At 43.1% G+C, this 23,498-nt stretch overlaps 1 protein-coding gene across 1 annotated transcript in view; it reads right to left on the bottom strand.

Moving 5' to 3' along the window:
* FARP2 (FERM, ARH/RhoGEF and pleckstrin domain protein 2) overlaps window positions 1-23,498 on the bottom strand; it is a 108,476-nt gene that overhangs the window by 53,691 nt on the left and 31,287 nt on the right. Inside the window, exons 3-6 of the mRNA XM_021679055.2 lie at window positions 5,544-5,648; window positions 4,571-4,613; window positions 3,400-3,478; window positions 1,329-1,426 (exon numbers count right to left, since the gene is read on the bottom strand). Of these exons, the coding sequence (XP_021534730.1) occupies window positions 1,329-1,426; window positions 3,400-3,478; window positions 4,571-4,613; window positions 5,544-5,648 (325 nt within the window). The remainder of the gene's footprint in view (window positions 1-1,328; window positions 1,427-3,399; window positions 3,479-4,570; window positions 4,614-5,543; window positions 5,649-23,498) is intronic.

Below are 23,498 nucleotides of genomic sequence, written 5' to 3'. Positions count from 1 at the left end.
TTAAGCCACGCTTTATTCGTCCGCAGTCTCAAGACTGTTGTAGCCAGGAATAGGTATCTTATTTTATTTGTTTCAGGATAACGTATTTGAAATCATTTTTTCCCTCAGGGCCTCTCAAATTCTTGAGGAACAATGTCTCTTTCTAATTTCACGAATCTTGAGGCTACTCATGTTTCAAGAGTCATAGTTAAAGCCCAATAACCTTAAACGATACACTTCTTTTTTGTTTTGAGACAGCCTCAAAGTCACAGAAAGTTGCACGCACAGTGCCCCACTTTAGGGACCAGGACACTCGCGCCCACGAGCGCAGCGCCCGCCTCACAGCAGGACAGGACTCTGCCCCACTGCCGCGTCTGCGTGTCCTCTGCAGTCAGACAGCCCAGCTCAGAGGCACCCCTGCGGGGTAGGCAGCAGGCTCGGGAAAGCGACAGTCCCAGAGGTGACTGTGACTGCACTCGAGCCCTCGAGCAAGCGGCTCTGGGGCACGACCGTTCACACTGGAAAGCCATCCGTCTCTCTGAGAGGACTGCAGATCCAATAAATAATCAGTCCCACCGACAACGTACATTAACAAGAGCCGACAAGGCCTCTAGTGCAGGATGGCAAATCTACGATGAAACTTGCTTTCTGTAGGTGCGTATGTGTGGGGGGAGGGGGGACAAGGAAACCACAGATTAACCTGCATACGTTCTTAGTTGCTACGACTCCTAAAACTTTCTACATTATACTTGCTGTGCTCAAACTTTCAGACACATTAGTTCTGTGCCAGGGGGACTCTAGTCCAGCAGCAGCGTGTTTCCCTTTCCTGGTCAGCTGGGGGCTTTGCAAGGCCCGGGCAAGGCATGCCCTGCTTTCAGAACCTCTTCCCACGCTATAATTCTTCCTGTTCTTCTGCGCCATCCCTTGCTCTGTGTGACATACTGAGAAATGTGTTCTTTTTTCTCAGGGTTTGATATCTAACTCATCACCAGGGGGGCTGTGACATGCACACCAGGGAGGTCTCTTTCCAGGGGTGCTGAGGGTCAGGGCTACCATTTGGCTCCCAGACTGAAGGCACTTATGGGAAAATGCGAGAAGGCACAAAGGAGAGACATTCCCAAAGAACGTGTGTGGCTGCCAATCTTGGCCTTGAGCCTTTCTTTCTGGGTGGAGACTGTTTGCCTCAAGGATCTCCACCTTGTAGATGTTAATCTTCAGCTTATCAGAGAAAATGGGCCTCTGTTCATCATCACACTCGTTAACCTTGAAGGCGCATCAGGTGCTGGTGGTCAGGAGTGTTGCACACCTCTGACCGTGTGCACCTCTGCCCAGGGCGGGGAGATACTAACACTGCAGAAGGTGGGATGCCAAAAGGGCGGCCGTGGTATCCGTGCAGGGCAGACGCTCCTCCAGGAGGTCCCTCTTAAGTTGCAAGGCAAACAGGTATCTAGAAGGGAGTTCAAAACACCACAGACATCAACTCCAAAGGCTCTCGAGCATACCACCCCCCATGTCTCCATCACAGGAGAGCACAGAGCCCCAGGAAACAGCAGTGACCAGGGACATCAGAGCAGACGGTGAGCAAAGGCCAAGTGACAGGAGGCCCTTTGCTGGTGGCAGCTCAGTGGACAGGGTCACGTGCAGCAGTCCACACACACAGGAGCACTCAGACGCTGGCCTTCCAGACACACCACACCTTTAAGGGAAGCTCACAAATTCATATTACTTCTGTTACACACACAAAACTGCACTCAACAATTCTGCTGTGAAAGAGCAGAAATATCCAATTAAGATATAGATTAAAATGCGGCTCTGAGAGTTACAGGCAGATTGAGGATATTTGGTCCTGGCTAGGATCTGAGAAACAGGCACTCCTGAACGGTAAGAAAGGCAATTTGAATGTATTCATATATTCATTTATTCCATCAACAAATAATTACTGAGTAAGTATTGCATTCCAGGTACTATTTCTGGAGTTGGAAGTACGATGCAAGACAAACTCTCTCCTTGTGGGAATTTATACTCTAGAGTGAGCTTACAATTGAAATGTGCCTACCCTTGAACTTAGCAATTTGGCTTTTATGAAGCTTTCCTGGAGAAATATTTTCCGGAGTTTACAAAGCTATGTGGGCAAGGCTGTTTACTTGCAGCAATACAGCAGAGAAATAGCCTAAGTATGCACGGACAGGAAGAATTCAATAAAGTAGATTATAGCACACACATTGCTGCAAAACATCCACGGCACGCTACGACACGCGGGTAAAAACATGCACGGCACGCTACGACATGTGGGTAAAAAACAAAACAGGAGACAACCACCTACAGGACTAAGGGTATAGTGATACTGCTCTGTAAAATAACTTCTTTAAAGACCTGGGTCCACTTGTATATTGCTACGAATTCATCTGGAAGACACACCTCAAGTGATACTTCTGGACACAATGCAGTGGGCAGACAGTGAAGAGGTACATTCACTTTTTACATAGCTTTATTTTGAAGTTTCTCTTCTTTTATCATAAACAGTACATTTTTCTTATAAACAAACAAAAAAGGAACTTCTGCATAAACATGGCTTGGACCCAGGACCCAGAATTAGGTAATACTTCCTATTCCTTGTTATTTTCCAAGTATATATATTTAAAAGTTATTCCCTCAAAAAGGACTTTTGGTAAACACCAGGTACGTGATACACTATGAAGACGAGTTCTGTGTTTACTCTTAAAAACACTTTTTCCTGTCGTTGGGGTTCAGTCTTGTTACCCATCAAATGAGGGGCTAGACTAATGGGATACCAACATTTCCCTACGGCTGACGGTCTGTGATTTTGTGATGTTACAAGGCTCTACAAAAACCTTCCGAAGAGAGGTTCATAAGATGCCTATGGTTCAGGTAGGAATCCATTTTTAGTCAGAAGGACTGTTAATACTAGTTCCCTTTTATCTTACATCTGATCTCGGGTTTTGAGTTGGTACATAAAACACAAGGAAAAAAACTTCCATAACCTGTTGCCCAGATGAAACAACTGTAAACATTTCTTTCAGTTACTTCTGCCAAAAAAGAAATCACCTAAACTATTTCTGCTCCATATATTCATAAAGACTCTCCAACTCAGTACTTCTCACAAATCTGTGCTCAGCTGGAGACTAGCACTTTCACAATACACTAACACATACCCCCCTTTCTGTCCCCAGATTTCACCATAAACCCTTTTCTAAGCTCTACTGGCATTTGTGTTTGCGCAGGAGTTAACTGCTTCTTTTAATACTACACGTTGATCACACCTTCTATGTGTGTTGCAGCTTCATTCATTCTCGGAATACATATATCCCAGAGCACCTCATGAGCCAGGTGCTGCGGGAGACACAGGTGAATTCTAGACCCTGCTGACAACAGCTGTGCTTCAACAGGGGCTCTCTTTACCTTGTATATTCTTCCTGCAACTGACCCGGATCAGGTGGGAAAAATTTCACTGCTAGACGAAGCAATGCATTTTTTGGCCCTGTGAGAAGAAACATTTTATTTATTAAAAAACTTTTTTTTTAAAGATTTTATTTGTTTGACACAGAGAGAGAGAGAGCACAAGCAGGGGGAGCGGCAGGCAGAGGGAGAGGGAGAAGACTTCCTGCTGAGCAGGGAGCCCGACGTGGGGCTCAATCCCAGGACCCTGAGATCATGACCTGAGCCGAAGGCAGACACTCAACCGACTGAGCCACCCAGGCGTCCCTGAAAAGAAACATTTCAAACTTGACAAGTAAAGTCAATCTCACTATTTTTTCAAATCTTTATATACTTTAGTGAAAGAAAAACGTCAGCACTCATTATACTGAACCAGAACAACCTGATTACTGGAAAGAAAAAGCAGAAGGTGTTGGCTCATCTGAGCATCTCCGCTTTACTGAAATTTTTACAACACAGCCGTGTAATTTTCACCAAGCAGGAAAGAGGAGGTGTTGTCCTACAGGGCCACGATGACCTAAATGGCCTTAGGCCACCAGTGCCTAACAGGGCTACTAGCAACCATCCTTCTCTCTCACATGGGATCAGACTGCAGGTGAATCTGGACCCCTGGACGGCACCCTGTAACCAAGAGGCATTACTATGTGCCCCAATTTTTTAAAATTTAATGGAGACTAACAAAAATTATGTTTATAATTACAAAACAGTATAAACTATTTTATTAAACATGTAATTAAATTGTGTCAACTATACTCAAAAATAATACCACAAAAAATAAAGTTTTAAAAATTGTTAAAAAAAATTAAGAAGCTAATTAAAGGAAGAACCTCAATGCCTTTTTATAACTTGGGGGGAGAAACTGCATACTTATTTTTGCATATTGGCCAAAAATTAAGTGACATATCCAAGAGCAAATCCTGTTACCACTGCGTTTGAGAACCAGTGAGTGTTCGCAGCTGCCGCAGGCTGAGACTAAGCAGCAAAACAATCTCCAAGTTCGTGCGCCGCTGGCAATCACCTCACTGCTCCCCAGGGTGGGGACAATGAACATCTGGACATACCTCCAATTTGAACAGTCAAGAACAAAAGCATCTTAAATGAACAGAATTCTAAAGAGTTTAAAAAAAGGACTTACTTCGTACTTGCCTAACGATGGGCTTCATAGGTTCCAGCCAAATCTAAAGAGGATTTAAGAAAAGAGATCAAATCCATTCAATGATTTCTCTATTTAATAACTGCTACAAAATACAGAACTGTTTATAACTAGGAGAGATATTTAAGGTGGGGCCTGTTTTGGCCCTCTGCTCACACACCAGTCAAATCCTGACAAAACACCTGGGAGAGGCACAGGAACACCTGCTTCGAGAAGTGTGGGAGGATGATGAGACGCCACGCAGGCCCGGACCCCTCCATTAGGTCACATGCACACTGTTGTTGCTAGGCACAGCATGGGTACCAATAATTATTTTGCGGGGGGCAGCTGTTAAGGCCAAACAAATCTTTGGTACAAGATGCACCTGTAAACAACTAAGAGACAAGAGTGCCACTGCATGAGTAATGCTGACACACTTATCGAATAGGCTGATTTTGGTTTCTTTCTTTCTTTTTTTTTTTTTAAGTAGACTCCACCCCCAGCATGGAGCCCAATGTAGGGCTTGAACTCACAACCATGAGATCAAGACCTGAGCTAAATCAAGAGTCGGACACTTAACGGACTGAGCTACCCAGGCGCCCCTAATTTTGGTTTAAAACAGTTCCACCTATAAATATTAAGTTCCACACTTTTTAAGGTTCATCGATCAAGTAACATGAGGGATAACCAATGAATTTCGTAAAAGTTTGCTCAAAATGATTATCATGCAGATGTCCTAGCGGTTGTTTCTGGATTTCCTTGGCACATATACTGGTGAGGAGAACAAATTTAGGGAGGATGGGAACTCAGCTTAGCTAAAAGGCCAGTGCGGTCCATGTCTCCACGGTGCAGCTCCAGGAACAGCAATGTGATGAAGCATGGTGCCGTATCACTGCAGCGGGGCCTCAAAGGCTCTCTGTGGCCACGTGCACGGTCAGCTCTCAAGAGCTTGCAAGAATAAGGCAAGGACACGTACCCAGTAGGACCGGGGATGCTGAAACTCCAGCCCAAAGTAGTCACACTCCGTCAGGTTCAAGCGCCTCCACACCTGGGTCAGCAACGTCTGGCCATCGCGCTTAGGCTGTGAAGGGCAGGGAGGGGAACACAGGAGGATTACGTGCCTTCCCACAACATGGGTTCATGTAACAGCGTGGCATGACCCGGCCTCCTGCATGTTAGACTCCACCATCCTACTGAATTGCTGGCTTCACTCTGCCTTCTATAAGGCTTACAAACCATCACAAAGCAAATAAAGAGCCCAAGGCTCTTTGTGCTCAGGAACTGACACTAACATAAAGCTAGACAATTCCTTCAGTCTTATGTTCTCAGTTGTGTCCTTAGCCATTTTTTCTTTGTCACTTGAGGCATTTTCGGAATGCAGAACCCATTTTCAGCCTCAGTAAACATTTTATCAAACAATTTGATATTTACTAAAAAGGTGGGTCTCATACTCCATGTTTGCATAAGATCCAAGTGAATACGTTATTATTTGCTAGCAACACTAGCAAGAAGAGCATGGACTGTTCAAACATGAGGTGGGCAATCGGCTCTCCATTTAGAAGAAAAATGGAGTTAGATCCCTGGTCTGCACTGCTCAAAAAAATAAACTCCAGTGGACTAAAGAATAGAATAAAACAGAGACTATTTCTCCAATCTTGGGGTAAGTAAAGTCTTCCTAAGTATAGCATAAAGACAGATGTGATTAAATAAAGATAAAAAAAACTTCTGAGAGAAACAGTGAACAAAGTTAAAATTTAGAATCATACTGAGACAAATTATAATTTATCTTTCGTATTGCTCTTATGAGTTGGATGAAGAAATATAAATGGCTTTTAGGCATAGAAAAAGGTACTCAAGCCCTCCAATAAGGAAGTAAATGAAAACAGCGAGGTACCATTTTTCACTTCGGAGGCCTGGGAGAACGACGTGGGGTGGCTGTCACACACCACCGGGGGAACCCCGATCCATCCTATCTTCTGGGAGAATTTGAAACACCTCCAAAATTTAAAATGTACACATATGTCTTTGCTCCAGAAATTACACTTCTACAACTTTCTCCTGCAGATATCTCACACAACTGCACAGAGATAAATATGCAAGGACAAATCCCATGACAAACTGATGACATAAACAGTACATCCATAGTTGAAACCATGCAACTCCTACCAACTCTGTATGTGCTACCGTGGAATAAAGTCCAAGCCTGATGTTCAGTCAAGAAGGAAAGAAGGTTCCCCTTCTCTCCAGTGTCTGTAATAGAATTCCATTTCGTAAGACACTCACACTGCATTTGCCATTTAGTACTGAGTGGGGGTGGTGGGTGGGACAAGCACTTTCACTTTTACCTTATTTACTAACTTCTGTAATGCCTAAATTTTTCATCAATGGGCATCTGTCATTTTTTAAAAGATTTTGAGAGAGAGAGAGAGAGAGAGAGAGAGAGCAACAGAGATATCGAGAGAGAGCACGAGAGGGGAGGAGAGGGAGAAGCAGACTCCTCCTCCTGAGCAGGGAGCCCGACACGGGACTCGATCCCAGGACCCCGGGATCATGACCTGAGCCGAAGGCAGTGGCTTAACCAACTGAGCCACCCAGGCGCCCCTGGCATCTGTCATTTTTGCAGTGAGAAAATTATGTATGTATGTGGGAAGAAAGGCAAATCTCCATTGTTCCAAAGGATATCATGTTCCTTTAAGTTGAACCAGTAGACTTTCTTGCTGTGTACCCAAGATGTGTTTACACTCCTAAAACGAGAATTCTTATGTGAAGATACAAAAATCTGCACTGTGTTGTGACAAAGAAGCGCGCAGCGAATCACAGCACAATGCGCACCTCACGGGAATGGAAAGGTGGGCTGCAAAGGGGTCCTACACTGACAACACATCTCACAGGGAACAGAAGAGCAAGTCTTCTGGATGTTAAGTACTGTAACGTCACCTCTTACAAGGATCATGGTGGGGGCTCACTGTGGGGTGGGGGTGCTGGAAGAGGCACGCTGGGGCTAGCGTGCCCACTGTGCCCTCGGAGAGAAGCACAGGGCTACTTGGACAGATGTGCAGTCAAATCCCCTCAGTGGTGAACTGGTCAGAGATCACGGAAATCACGGAGTCCACTGCAACTCCTCTAACACTAAACACTCGTCCCCAGGAAGCTCTCCCACAGCCATGTCCCCTCCCCCAGACTGGAGGGGTGCGCGGGTGGGGGGCACCACAGGAGGGAACACCCTCACAGTGTGCTGTGCACTGCCCCACACGACCTGGCCTCCCCCATCCAGTGGCGACCTGGATACCCAGTTGCTCCCTCACAGGGAAACACCCTCTCCCCCTCTGTCAGTCTCCAGCAGACCCTCTGAGAACCTGAGGAGCTCATTACCTCAAAGGTAAGGTCCCTTAATTTCAGTCGGCTCCACTTAACTCTCACATCCCTTGGTACTTATCCCTAGCACCATGCTTAGGGCGTTGTTGTTCACCTATCTATTTGGGTGCATTCCTACTACTAGATGGTCAGAGACTGTGTCATCCATCCTCGAGTCTCCAGGACCACCACATGGGTAGGTGTGCCATGGATAGGCCCCAAACATCCACAACCGCTCTGCTGCGCTCAAGCCCTCCCCTCTCCTTTTTCAACCGCATGGTCACCCTGTGTGGTGTAATGGTAGGACTAACAGCCCTACGCAAGCCCTCTACCCACAGTCAGTACAGCCTGGGCTTGGTCCAGGAGGCCTGGCCAACTGACTAAGGGATGCTAACGTGTATCAAGTGTATGGACACACAGGGACACATTCACGATGCACCAGCGTCCAAACCAGAACAGGGTTTTTAAAACTGGGCATAAAAATACATTTAATTACGCATTTCTGTTTTAATATACACACATACACACACAGGTATCCGTATACACATACACATATGTATGTGTGTTTAACTCCTGGATTGGAGTAAATTTTACTGAAGTAAAAAAGCTTTCCCAAGTCTATTATCCTATGTTAAGGCGAAGAAAAAGAACTTTGTATTCTGTGTCACCTGAAACACATACTGAACTCCTAAAAAAACCAGCAGAATCAGGTGTTTCCACAAACCATGTAGGGACAGACATTTCCAAAGCTATTTAAATTGGTCCGAAGTATGGTGGGTCGTGGTAGTGGTCTCTTCTTAATCTCTTTCTTGGGAAAGAACCCCCAAACTCCATACAAACACACATACAACCCGAAGAGAAAAATTCCAAGTTACAGGTATCAGTGAAAATATCCTGAGTAAGGGGCCTCTGGGTGGCTCAGTCGGTTGAGCATTTTGACTCTTGGTTTTGGCTCAGGTCATGATCTCATGAGCCCCATGTTGGGCTGCACTCTAGGCGTGGAGCCTGCCTAAGGTTCTTATCTCTACCTCTCCCTCTGCGCCCAACCCGCCTCTCTCCAAAAAAAAAAAAAAAAAATTGAGTAAAATACCAGCAAACATAATCCAACAACAACTCAAAGATTAATATACCATAACCAAGTAAAATTAATTTAAAAAACAGAGGATAATTCAAAACAGTATCAGCACAATTATCACTATATCATATCAGATCTGTCAGAAAAAAAAATCCTAGGATTATTCCCAGAATCTGAAAAGCGGAGAAGGCATCTGATAAAATTCAATTTCTACTCTTGATATAAATTTTTTTAAAAAAATATTTTTATTTATTTGACAGAGAGACAGAGAGCGTGCGTGTGCATGTGCATAAGCAGGGGGAGCGGGAGCAGGAGAGGGAGGAGAATCGAACTCCCTGCTGAGCAGAGAGCCCAACAATGGGCTCGATCCCAGCACCCTGGGATCATGACCTGAGCCAAAGGCAGATGCTTAACCGACTGAGCCATCCAGGCGCCCCTGTTATAAATTCTTTTTTTTTTTTTTAATAGATTTATTTGACACAGAGAGAGCGTGCACAAGCAGGGGGAGCGGCAGGCAGAGGGAGAGGCAGAAGCAGACTCTCCACTGAGCAGGGAGCCGGATGCGGGGCTCAATCCCAGGACCCCGGGATCATGACCTGGGCCGAAGGGAGACACTCAACCGACTGAGCCACCCAGGAGCCCCCTTGATAAATAAGATTTTTTTTTTTTTTTTTAAAGATTTCACCCATTTTTTGACAGAGAGAGACACAGTGAGAGAGGGAACACAAGCAGAGGGAGCAGGACGGGGAGAAGCAGGCTTCCCGCCGAGCAGGGTGCCCGATGTGGGGCTCAATCCCACGACCCTGGGATCATGACCTGAGCTGAAGGCAGACGCGTAACAACTGAGCCACCCAGGCCCCCCCCCCCCTTGATAAAAATTCTTAATAGGAAGAAAAAGTGATTCTTTAACATTTAGCAAGACGGGGAGGCCACTCCCAACAGTATACGCAATCACTACTATGTGACACCAACATCAAAATAGAGAAAGAAATGAGAGGTAAAAAATCAGAAAGGAAGCAAAACTATCATTATTTGTAGACATGATAATTTACTTTGAAAACCCAAGAACATCAACTAGAAAATTATTATGAAAGAGATAGAATTCAGTTAGGTGGTGGGGGATAAATTTCTATAAATACATCAAAACAGCCTTCACCTACATACAATTAACCACCATTCTCAGGACAGAAAGGAAGAAAACAACCACATTTGTAACAGCCGCAAAAGGGCTGAAGTGTCTTAGAATAAACTTAACAAAAGAAAGCTTCATGGAGAAAGTTTTATGAGAGAAAAAGGGGACCACAGAAGGGGCGTGGACAGGTGTAGGGCACACGGTTTTCTTGCACACAAACACCCTCACACAGGGGTCAGTGCTCCTTGAATTAAGCCAGATTCCATGTTGTCCTAATAAAAGGATTAGAAGGATTCTCTGAGGAACCTGATAGGCTAATTCTACAGTTGGTATTTTTTTTTTTTTTTACATCCAAGCATGCCAATGAAAAAGAAAAATAGATGAGGACTAGCCTTACCAGATATTCAACCTGTTGAAAACCATAGTAATTAAAATGTTTGGTACTGGTGCCTGTCCACATAGACAAATAACTAGAACAGATTAGGAGATGAAGAAATATACCCAAATATGCAAGTACTGGAGTGCCTGATAAATGTGATATTTCAGGTCAATCAGTGGGAGGAACACATATTATCCAGCAGAAACCACTTGGTGTCCCTCTGGAAAAAACAAGGTTGTACCCTTACCTCACATAATCATTTCAAGATGAGTAAAATATCTAAACACAAAAACATCCACTCATCAAAGTCCTGCAATGAGACAGTTTTGTTTCATACTCTATGGGGGGAAAGGCCATGTTCAGGACTCGCCGGAAGTTCAGCACCCTAACAAGGGGCTTGAGAAATGGGGGACAGCAAATAAAGTGCACAAGAAGAAGCTGCTGTGGGCGCCCAGCTGGCTGGGGGCTGTGAGTTGGAGCCGCACAGTGGATGCAGGGCTGATTTAAAAATACAGTCTTTTTTTTTTTTTTTAAAGATTTTATTTATTTATTTGACAGAGAGAGACACAGCGAGAGAGGGAACACAAGCAGGGGGAGTGGGAGAGGGAGAAGCAGGCTCCCCGCAGAGCAGGGAGCCCGATGCGGGACTCGATCCCAGGACCCTGGGATCATGACCTGAGCTGAAGGCAGTCGCTTAACCAACTGAGCCACCCAGGTGCCCTAAAAATACAGTCTTAAGGGGTGTATCTTAAGGGGACTGAGCTGGGTGGCTCAGTCTGTTATGTGGCCAGCCAACTCTTGATTTTGGCTCAGGTCATGGTCTCGGGGTCCTGGGATGGAGCCCTACATCAGACTCCTTGCTCAGCGGGGTGTCTCTTTGAGGATTCTCTCTCCCTCTCCCACCGTCCCTCTCCCCTACTCGCAGTGTCCCTCCCTGTCTCTCAAATAAACAAATCTTAAAAAAAAAAATCTTGGGGCGCCTCGGTGGCTCAGTTGGTTAAGTGTCTGCCTTCGGCTCAGGTCATGATCCCAGGGTCCTGGGATCAAGTCCCGCGTCAGGCTCCCTGCTCAATGGGGAGCCTGCTTCTTCCTCTCCCTCTGTCTGCCACTCTGCCTACTCGTGCTTTCTCTGTGTCGAATAAATATATAAAATCTTAAAAACAAAATAAAAACAAAATAAACCCAATCTTAAAAAAAAAAAAAAAAGACAAGAAACTGTCAAGTCAAAGACACACAGGGAGCAAACAGCTCATGTCACAGCAAAGTGCAAATTTCTTTAAAACACACCAGACTGCAAGGGTGCCTAGGATCGAGCCCCACATCAGGCTCCCTGCTCAGCGGGGAGTCTGCTTCTACATCTGCCCCTCCTCCCTGCTTGTGTTCTCTCTCTCAAATAAACAAAATCTTAAAAAGAAATAAGTAAAACACACCAGACTATAAACACCAGTAAGTAAAAAGATTATGAAATGATGAGAACAATGGGCAAAAGGACAGGCTGTTCACAAGCACAGAAGCCTAAGTGATGCTTGCACACACAGAGAGGCTTGCTGCGACTCATGACCAGAGGTGCATGGGTCAGAATCAGGCGGAGGCTCTCGTGGTGTTAATCAGAACTCAAGAGTCTGACACGCCATGTGAGCAAGCGTGGCCAAGTACTCCCACATAGGGCCGTGGGCAAACCGCTGCCCCCGATGCTGTGCAGGCCTGGTGGGAGCTACCTACTAAAATCTAAATGTCCACACCATTCTCCAAAAAATCCCACTCTGAGAAAGAATTTCACAGGTGCAAACCCATGCATATAAAACAGTATTTGTTACAATAATGCTTCTAATAGCATTATTGTAAGCTACCCTAAATCTACCCCGACAGGACAGGTTAATAAACTGTGGCACATCCAGGGTTACACAAAAATGGAAAGACCTCCAAGATACACTGTTGAGGGAACAAAGCAAGGTGTGGGGCAATGCAAATGCCACCATCTGCGTGGGGAATGCACACACAGATGTAAATACGCAGACACACATACATATGTAGGTAAACGCTCTGGAAGGAGCACAGGAACTAGGGATGGTGGTTGTTTCCAGAGAACTAAACAGTGTGACTGCATATCCTTCTGTACTTTCTGAAATCTGTATCATCAGCATATACTAACCTATTTTTTAAAAAGCCTATGTGATTTTTAAAAATAAAAAAGTGGGCTCAGTGTGGGCCGAGGAAGTGGGCTGTTTGTACACAGGGGCCAAGCGCAGGATACTGAAGCCCAGCTGGGGGGAGTGGTGGTCACCCCTTAGTGAGGTGCTGGGTAGGAGTGGAGGGAGGTAATGTCTGCAGAAGACAACAGCCCACAGTAGGATGGAGAGCAGCGACAAGGACTATGTCTACGTGGAGGATGACCCGGCACAGAGAACCACAGTCCCTGGCTCTGTCCACTGGAAGGTCCTGGGATCAGCAAGACCCAGGTCAGGAGCACACCTCAAACAGAAATCTTCCTTGGAGAAAGGGCTAATGCTAGGTTGAGGCAGCAAGAAAGCAGGATGAACCCAGACTGAACATTACCAGAAACAAGACCAACTGAAATTGTATACCGTGTAAGAGAATGCAGTGCGGGCCCAGCATCCCTTCTGTGCCATCCCCGTATCTTAGTTCATCCAGGCTGCTATGCCACAGACTGCGTGGCTAAAACAACATACAAGGATTTCTCAAGTTCTGGAGGCTGGGAGTCCAAGATCGAGGCATTGGCAGATTAGGTGTCTGGTGAAGGCCTGCTTTTGGCTTCAGAGATGGCTGTCTTTCAGCTGTGTCCCCACATGATGGAAGGGGCTGAGAGCTCTCTCTGAGCTCTCTCTTTTAGGGGCACTAATCCCATTTATGAGGGCCCCACCTTCATGATCTAATTCCCTCCCAAAGGCCCTACCTCCAAATACCATCACGGTGGGGGTTAGGTTTTAACATATGAATTCTGGTGGACACAAACATTCAGTAGGTAACACCCTGCCAAAGACGCACGTGAATCCCATCATGGGCAAACAGCCAAGTCCATCTGAGACTCATCTACAAATCAAATGCTATGAGCTTCAAAAGTGTCAGTGTTGTGAAAGTCACACAGGCTAGGGACCAGCGATGGGACTGTACGGACTGTACACTGGGTCGTTTGTTAAAAAGGACACTAGTAGTGGGACCAACGGGGGAACCTGAACGGGGCCTGGGGACCTGGGGGTAGCAAGGGATCTGCGTTAATGTCCTGAACTGCAATGATGAAGAACCTCCTTGTTTGTAGGAAATATACTTGAAGTATAAGAGTGCTGGCGCATGGTGTTGGCAACTTGCTCTCAAATAATTCAGGAAAGAAAAAAATCTTTGTACTATTTTTGCATTTTTTTGGTAAGTTTGAGACTGCTTCAAAATAAAAGCTTCAAAAATAAAAAATACAGAAATTAAGCTAGCAGCTGAAAACAAAAAAATCTAAATTATATTATCGGAATTAATAAATGAACTTAGCAAGGTCACAGAATGTAAAGTCAATGCACAAAAAGCAATTCTATTTCTATAAACTGATAATAAACAGCTGGAAAGTGAAATCTAAGACTTGCCATCAATGGTGGAAAGACCCAGAAGTCTGCTATACCGAAAATTATAAAACATTGCTGAGAAAAGCTAAAGAAGACCTAACCATCTGGAGGGATATGGTCGATATCCTCCAATCTACGAACATGGCACATCCCTCCACATAAGACATCAGTGCTCCCCATGTGAACCATACATTCAATGCCATTCCAATTAAAATCCCAGCAGCTTGTGTTCATAGAAATTGACAAACAGATTAAAAAACAATATAGATACCAAAGCTTGGTAAGCAAAGACAATCTTTTTTTTTTTTTTTTTTTAAAGATTTTATTTATTTATTTGACAGAGAGAGACACAGCGAGAGAGGGAACACAAGCAGGGGGAGTGGGAGAGGGAGAAGCAGGCTCCCCGCAGAGCAGGGAGCCCGATGTGGGACTCGATCCTAGGACCCCGGGATCATGACCTGAGCCGAAGGCAGTCGCTTAACCAACTGAGCCACCCAGGTGCCCAAGCAAAGACAATCTTAAAGAAGAGCAAAGTTGGAGGACTTACACTGTCAGATATCAAGACTTGTTCTAAAGCTGTAGTAACTGGGCGCCTGGGTGGCTCAGTTGGTTAAGCGACTGCCTGTGGCTCAGGTCATGATCCTGCAGTCCTGGGATCGAGTCCCGCATCAGGCTCCCTGCTCAGCGGGGAGTCTGCCTCTCCCTCTGACTCTCCCCCTCTCATGCTCTCTTTCTATCACTCTCTCTCTCAATAAATAAATAAAAATCTTAAAAAAAAAAAAAAAGAATATTAAAGCTGTAGTAATTAAGACAGTGTGGTACTGGTGCAAAAACAGACCTGTGGAGCACATGAGAGCCCAGAACGAGACCCCCACAAGCACAGTCATCTGATTTACAGCAAAGGCACAAAGGTAATTCAGTGCAGGAAGGATGGTCTTTTCAACAACTGGAGCTGACGGAAATGAGTAACTATATGCAAAAAACATGAACATCAAACCCTACGTCACACCATACACAAATATTAATTCAGCACGAATCAGAGAGGCAAACCTTAATAAAGCTTAGGGTAAGCATCATCTGCTCTAAAATCCAGAAGTGCACCGTCAGGTGGACTGTAGGACCCATACCCACTGCACATTCCCAAAGCAGCAAAGGAAAAGAGACTCTCTGAACTCTACACTGGAAAGGCCTTACAGACTGTGAAAGCATTGGCATCATCAACAGATACAACGGAAGAAAACTGCCTTCACAACCCATTTCCCACAGAGGTAAGCAGCCACCCAAATTAGAACTGTGTTTCAAACACTAGGCTGGAGGAGAAACATCATTAAAAAAATAATATACAAAATACAGGTTAAAAACCAAAATTTTTCGTTCAGTGTTCCATTTTCCAGTTGGCCACAGTGTTAAAGTTCTTCTCCAAGTTTAGACATAAAGCATATTGTTAAAAATTTACATAGACAAAAGTACCATTAAAGATTTTGTCTGGATGGAAATGGGCTACAAAATCTCAGCTAACAAAGTACTTCTTTATTCTTTGTCTTAAGCACTGTGGGAAAATTCTGGAAAAAGCTTGACTTAGTCCTTCGATTTGTTTCATATGCCCATTTACAGTTCATCTGCCAAATTATAACTCCTCCATCTACCCAGATGCCTACTCCTATTATACAATTCATATCTCTACAGTTTCATTACTTAAAATTTTTCTCTAATAATTAGATCAAGGCCCAATTTCCTTTTATAACATTATGTTGTATAATGAAAATAATCTTGAGAGCTCACTGGAAACTGTAGCTATATTCATTCTAGATTCTTTGAAAGGTCACCAACATTTTTGATAGGCATTTCATTCCCACTCTGGCACACTTTCAAATCTTAGGCTCTCACATATCCCTAAAAATGCTGTGCACCAGAGATATACCCAAACTGCATTAAAAGCCATAAGGACTTGTGTTGAGTTTGAGAGCCTAAAGATATGACAGGCACTTCTGCTTATCAGAGAGGGGATTCTGTATCCTGAAAGAAGAAATGTATCCCTATGCATTCAGTGTTCTTGGACTGAAAAGATCATCTTGCACAAAGATTATCTCTACCACAGGACACAGGCATAACATGAGAGCTTATTTATCAATGGATCATTGGTACCCAGCTCTTTCTACAATAGTTTCTCTTAAAGTACTCAAGGAAACAAGACAATTTAAAATTCCCAAATTTGAACCTGTTAATATGGGTGAGCTAGGTATCCATCTATTGCTTCTATACTCCAAATCTACCCTTCTTTGCCTTGCTTTGTGATACTAGGGCAGGCCCCTATAGACATCTCTCCTTTACAAGCTGCCTTGTCAGGAAAGGGTGCTGGGGGATACAAGAAGAAGAAGTTTCCCTCCCTGATTCTGGGGCTTTGGGCTTTCTTGCTACTACGACCAATAGGTTGCTTCCCTGCTAGCCGTGTGCAGAGGACTCCACGGCTGCACCTTCCAGGGACTCCCTCCTCCACTCCAGTTCTGCCAGGGAGCAGCTTCCTGTCTGCCAGCCCATTCCCGTGGCACCTTAGCCAATACCTCCACCATCTGTAAGTCTGAACCTTGACCTTGGGGGAAGAGACCTCTTCCAAGTTTGCACTGGTAGCTGTTCACTGCATTCTTCAGGATTCTCTCTTCCTCTTAGTAGTTAATCCCTGTTACTAGCTAATAACCATTTCTATCACATTTCCCTGTTCAAATTACTGGTGTATTTTGTCTCCTGACTAGACCCTGAATAATTCAGCAGGGAGACCCTGGAAAATGCCCATGGTCAGCACAGCCTTAACATTTTTAGCCTGGAAAGAAGAGTTCTAAAATTGGGGGCAAACAAGTAAAATCTATAGTCACCCTCCTATAATTTGTCCAAGCTCAAGCTGTAGTTAGCACACCCACTGCCCTGTCATGGTAGCAGAAACTCAGCAGGACCAGGTGAGGCTGAACAGTGCAAGAATAATAATTAAACTGGGGTTCACTTAGGTACCTGCTCTGCTAGTTCCCTACTTAAGTCCCCAAATTTGTCAGGAAAAGAAAAAAAAACTGTGCCTTCAAGTGGCTCATAAATGGGGGAAGGTGGGTTTCAGCGTGAGAACACAGAATCAGTAATAAGCTTCTTAACAGAGGAACTGGTGGAGTGCACAAAGAAAACTGAAACATGAGCACAGAAGGGGATAAATGTGAAAGACGTTCCCATTATGGGGAATGACTGTTAAAGTCTCCTCACATCAGAGCCAGGGCACCTCAAAAAGGATACACGCCAAGAGAATGAGACCCAGCTTCAGGACATTCATTGTTTCCCGCACCACATTTGTGTACACAGTGTAGGTTATATCAGCAGCCAAAGAAGAAACATGCTATTTCTGATAAGTTTTAGAAGTTGGACCATCAACCCATTATTTATTTTTTTTTAATTCCTTGTCTTTAACTTAACATCAGAGAAAAATCTCTTAGAGCAATCAGCCTCTTGGGTAATTCCTTTCTTTTTTCCTCATCAACAGAAGGTTTCTGGGTGGCTTGCTTGGCCTTACTTGTATGCACTTGAAAAACTCATACACATAAAAGAAACCTGTCTGTCAGTGTGCCCTACCCACTCACCCAGCCAGGATCTTGGTCACTCCCATGGCCCTGAAGCCAGGCAACTGTCATTTTCAGAAAGGAAGTCTGCCTGGGAAAATCAACCTGTGGCCACTGCAAAGGTCAATGAAAACAATACTCATCAGTCTGGCACCTCACTTGCAAAAATACATGGACAACCAAGAGTGAGCAGACCCTGAGAACCAAACTCCTGAAATAGAGATATCAACCTGAAAAGCTGAGAAACTGACCCCAATAAAGAGAAAGAGTGGAGTATACCAAAGAAAATGCAGTAAGAAAAACTAAGGTCCTCAAAAAGGTCAATGTAATAGTCCACAGCATTCATGAAATGAGGAGACTTTGGGGAAAAGAAAAGCAACTAATGAATTAAAAGGGGACATAAAAAGATAACTGTAGAAATGAAACCTCAACAGGAGGCCTGAATAACAAAATGAATAAAGTGTGACTCTGAACCAGTGGTGTGAAAAACAAAGGCAAACTTCTGGAGATAGAAGTAATGAGAAAAAAGTTTGAATTCAGAAATGTGTCTGAGAGGGATTTCAGGATGGAGATGGTAAAGGGTACAAGGGGTGTGGGGCACACTGCAACAATCCAGAAAATACTCGGTGGCTTATCTTTTGAAGATGGTAGTGTAAGTTGTCATTTCCTCCATCTCTTGATAGAATCATTCAAAATCAAAAAAGAAAGTAACAAAAATGTAAACTCCATTTTCAGCAAAACTAGGAAAACTGCTAAATGCTGAATCAAAAAACTTGGTGGGAAGAGTGTCACTAGCCACAGAGCCAGAGCTGGAGGGTATTGGTATATATGGGAAGGCACAAACAAGATGCCAGGAAGCAAATTTCAGCAGAAGCTTCAAAGAGCACTGATCAACAGTGAAAGGTAGAACCTGGGGAGTAAAACCTAAATCCCTTGTTTGCAAAAAGGAGAGGTAAGAGGCATTGGTAGCAGAGTCCAATTTTGGGCCTGTCTGGCTTAGAGAAGCACAGGAGGCAGAACCAAGGCAGAACCAAGTAAGAAATCAGAAGTAAGCTGCAAGAAAGGCTACACTGTGAAACACCCTACTGCCAGCTACTACCACTGGCCGAGAAGAAGTAAAGGCAAAACTAACTCACACACAAACCTCAGGTCACTGGATAAATTTCAAATTTCAACTAGGTTATAACCAGCCGCCCATACAAGACTTTCTGAAAATAGCCATCTAGGAACAACTTATCTTCCCCAAACATGGGTAGTCAAATTAGAAACAACACTGTAAATATTCAAAGATATTCAAGATAAAAGAAAAAAAAATGAAACAAATGTAAGATGAACACTCAAAAATGTTGCCTCTTAGCAGATGACGCTGCGACCAAAATTCCATCATGAAATTCTTTAAAAAGTTAATAAAGCAACTGCCTCTGTAAATCAAGAGCACAAAGCAGAAATGTAAGAGCTCTAGACAAGATAACATCTATCAGAGAAAAACAATCACCTGGGTTGACAGTTCCTCTGCACCTATTTTCTAGTTGTGTGACTTTGGGCAATATTTTAACTTGGGTCACTTGTCTTTATTATTGAGTTATAAGTAATTATAAATTCCTTCTCAGATATAGAATTTGCAAGTATTTTCTCCACTCTTTTAACTTTCTCAACAGTACTATTTCTAGCACATTTTTTTTTTTTTTTTTAATTTTAATGAAGTCCAATTTACCCATTTTTTTCCCCCTTGTCATTTCTGGTTTTGGTATCATACCTAAGAAACAATGGTCTAGCCTGAGGTCGTGAAAATTTACTCCTAGGTTTTCCTCTAAGACTTTTATAGTTTTAGCTCAACATTTAGATCACTGATCCACTTTGACTTAGTTTTTGTGCGTGGTTTAGGTAGGGTTCAGCTTCATTCTCATCCATTTGTAGAAGACTATTCATTCTCTGTGGAATTGGCTTACCACTGTTTTTATGGTATTTTTCTTGAACTATAAGGACTTATTTCTGGACTTTCAATTCTATTCCATTGATATCTATGTCTATATTTATGTCAATACCACTATGAATTGATTATTGTGGCATTATAGTAGTTTTGAAGTGTGAGTCCATCAACTTTCTTCTTTTCCAAAATTATTTTAGACTATTTTAGGTCTGCTGCATTTCCATATAAGTTTTAAAATCAGCTTGTTAGTTTCTGCAAAAAACCCAGCTGGGATTTTGATGGGGATCACCTTAAATCTGTAGATCAGTTGAGGAGTATTGCCATCTTAATAATTAGTCTTCTGATCCAAGAACATGGGATATCTTTCCACTTACTTAGATCTTAATTTCTTGCAACAGCTTTCAGTGTACAATTTTTATAAAAGTTAATAGTTTCCCTGGAGCTTAGAACATTTCTGTTTGGAATTCTGATGAATGGTCTCTCATGATCATTGGAATCTGGGCTGTCCTAAACAGGGTATGAGGAAGTGGAGCAATGAAATGCAAAGCAAACCTGGACTTTCACAGCTGTGCTTTAGTTTTAATTTTTACTGCCTTTTGCTAGAAACACGAGAAACAGTTGCTAATAAGCATTTATTATATTTTGGTAAACACCATCCTAAAATAGAAGTGAATGATATACGTTCTCTAAGCCAAATCTTTGCCTATAAACTTTAAGTATTTATTGAAGAAAAAAAAAAAATCTCAGTGTCTTCTGACATTTGGTTCTGGTGTTTAAAATTTTTCTTTAAAGATCATGTTTTTTTTTTTTTTCTAGAAAGTTATGAGGATGTGTCCACAAGCATCGCCTCTGGGGAATGAAGCAGGAGTCGCCATGAGATGTACCAGTTCCTTTCACTGTACCTTCGTAGAACATCTGAGTGGTTCTGTAAGGCTTCTACATGTACTACTTACAAAATAAAAACCAAAGATAATGTTTTTCATAAATACAGAGATGTACCGAATTTGTTTTTAGTAGCATGTAGGGTTTTTCCCCTAATTAATGGATCTTCTCAGAGAAAACATGAAATTTGGTTCTATCTCATGTAAGTACTTCTACTAGACAGGCCAAATGTAAATGCAGAATGGAATGGAGATTCAAGTATTTTTAGGACTTCACATATATTACCGTGTTTAGTTTTTAGGAAAAATTGCAATGTAAAAACCAGCAAATATTTTTGTAGCTGGATTCAACATAAATACTCTACAACTGTAATTTAAGTTTTAAAACATAGGAAAATGGATGGACAATGCAAAATGGAGGATCAACAAATCAGTGGACTGTATTTTTTTTTTCTTCTTTTTTATTAACAAAAATGTATTATTGGTTTCAGGGGTACAGGTCTGTGATTCAAGTGTCTTACACAGTTCACAGCGCTCACCATAGCACATACCCTCCCCAATGTCCATCACCCAGCCCTCCCATCCCTCTCACCCCCGTCCACTCCAGCAATCCTCAGTTTGTTTCCTGAGATTAAGAGTCTCTTATGGTTTGTCTCCCTCTCTGGTGTTGTCTTGTTTCACTTTTTCCTACCTTCCCCTATGATCCTCTGCCTTGTTTCTTTTCTTCTTCTTCTTTTTTGGATTAACATATAATGTATTATTTGTTTCAGGGGTACAGGTCTGTGATTCATCAGTCTTACACAATTCACAGCGCTCACCATAGCAACACCTCCCCAGTGTCCATCACCCAGCCACCCCATCCCTCCCAACCCCCTCCACTCCAGCAACCCTCAGTTTGTTTCCTGAAATTAAGAGTCTCTTATGGTTTGCTTCTCTCTCTAGTTTCATTTTTCTCTCCCTTCCCCTATGATCCTCTGTCTTGTTTCTCAAACTTCTCATATCAGTGAGATCATATAAAAATTGTCTTTCTCTGATTGACTTATTTCGCTTAGCATAATACCCTCTAGTTCCATCCATGTTGTTGCAAATGGCAAGATTTCATTTCTTGATGGCTGCATAATATTCCATTGTATATATATACCACACCTTCTTTATCCATTCATCTGTTGATGGACATCTAGGCTCTTTCCATAGTTGGGCTATTGTGGACACTGCTGCTATAAACATTGGGATGCACGTGCCCCTTCGGATCCCTACATTTGTATCTTTGGGGTAAATACCCAGTAGTGCAATTGCTGGGTCATAGGGTAGCTCTATTCTCAACTTTTTGAGGAACCTCTATACTGTTTTCCAGAGTGGCTGCACCAGCTTGCATTCCCACCAACAGTGTAGGAGGGTTCCCCTTTCTCCACATCCTCGCCAACATCTGTCATTTCCTGAGCTAAGGTTAATTTTAGCCATTCTGACTGGTGTGAGGTGGTATCTCATTGAGGTTTTGATTTGGATTTCCCTGATGCCGAGTGCTGTGGAGCACTTTTTCATGTGTCTATTGGCCATTTGGATGCCTTCTTTGCAGAAATGCCTTTCATGTCTTCTGCCCATTTCCTGATTGGATTACCTGTTCTTTGGGTGTTAAATTTGATAAGTTCTTTATAGATTTTGGATACTAGCCCTTTATCTGATATGTCATTGGCAAATATCTTCTCCCATTCTGTCTTTTGGTTTTGTTGACTGTTTCCTTTGCTGTGCAAAAGCTTTTTATCTTGATGAAGTCCCAACAGTTTATTTTTGCCCTTACTTCCCTTGCCTTTGACGATGTTTGTAGGAAGAAGTTGCTGCAGCTGAGGTCGAAGAGGTTGCTGTCTGTGTTCTCCTCAAGGATTTTGATGGATTCCTGTCTCACATTTAGGTCTTTCATCCATTTTGAGTCTATTTTTGTGCGTGGTGTAAGGAAATGGTCCAGCTTCATTCTTCTCCATGTGGCTGTCCAGTTTTCCCAACACCATTTACTGAAGAGACTTTATTTTCATTGGATATCCTTTCCTGTTTTGTCGAAGACGAGTTGACCATAGAGTTGAGGGTCCATTTCTGGGCTCTCTATTCTGTTCCATTCATCTATGTGTCTGTTTTTGTGCCAGTACCATACTGTCTTGATGATGACAGCTTTGTAATAGAGCTTGAAGTCCGGAATCGTGATGCCAGCAGCTTTGCTTTTCTTTTTCAACATTCCTCTGGCTATTCAGGGTCTTTTCTGGTTCCATGCAAATTTTAAGATTATTTATTCCATTTCTTTGAAAAAAGTTGATGGTGTTTTGATAGGGATTGCATTAAATGTGTAGACTGCTCTAGGTAGCATAGACATTTTCACAATATTTGTTCTTCCATGGAACGTTTTTCCATTTCTTTGCGTCTTCCTCAATTTCTTTCATGAGTATTCTACAGTTTTCTGGGCACAGATACTTTGCCTCTTTGGTTAGATTTACTCCTTTGTATCTTATGGTTTTGGGTGCAATTGTAAATGGGACTGACTCCTTAATTTCTCTTTCTTCTGTCTTGTTGTTGGTGTATAGAAATGCAACTGATTTCTGTGCATTGATTTTATATCCTGCCAATTTACTGAATTCCTGTATGAGTTCTAGCAGTTTTGGGGTGGAGTCTTTGGGGTTTTCCACCTAAAGTATCATATCATCTGCAAAGAGTGAGAGTTTGACTTCTTTGCCGATTCAGATGCCTTTTATTTCTTTTTGTTGTCTTATTGCTGAGGCTAGGACTTCTAGTACTATGTTGAACAGCAGTGGTGATAGTGGACATCCCTGCCGCGTTCCTGACCTTAGGGGAAAAGCTCTCAGTTTGTCCCCATTGAGAATGATATTCGCTGTGGGTTTTTCATAGATGGCTTTTATGATACTTAGGTACATACCCACTATCCCTACACTGTGAAGAGTTTTAATCAAGAAAGGATACTGTACTTTGTCAAATGCTTTTTCTGCATCTGCTGAGAGTATCATATGGTTCTTG

The sequence above is a fragment of the Neomonachus schauinslandi genome, chromosome 3 (genome assembly GCF_002201575.2).
Source record: "Neomonachus schauinslandi chromosome 3, ASM220157v2, whole genome shotgun sequence".
In the NCBI taxonomy this organism is placed as follows: domain Eukaryota; kingdom Metazoa; phylum Chordata; class Mammalia; order Carnivora; family Phocidae; genus Neomonachus; species Neomonachus schauinslandi.
The sequence above is the reverse complement of the archived record's forward strand: the minus strand, read 5'-3'. Positions and strand labels throughout refer to the sequence as shown.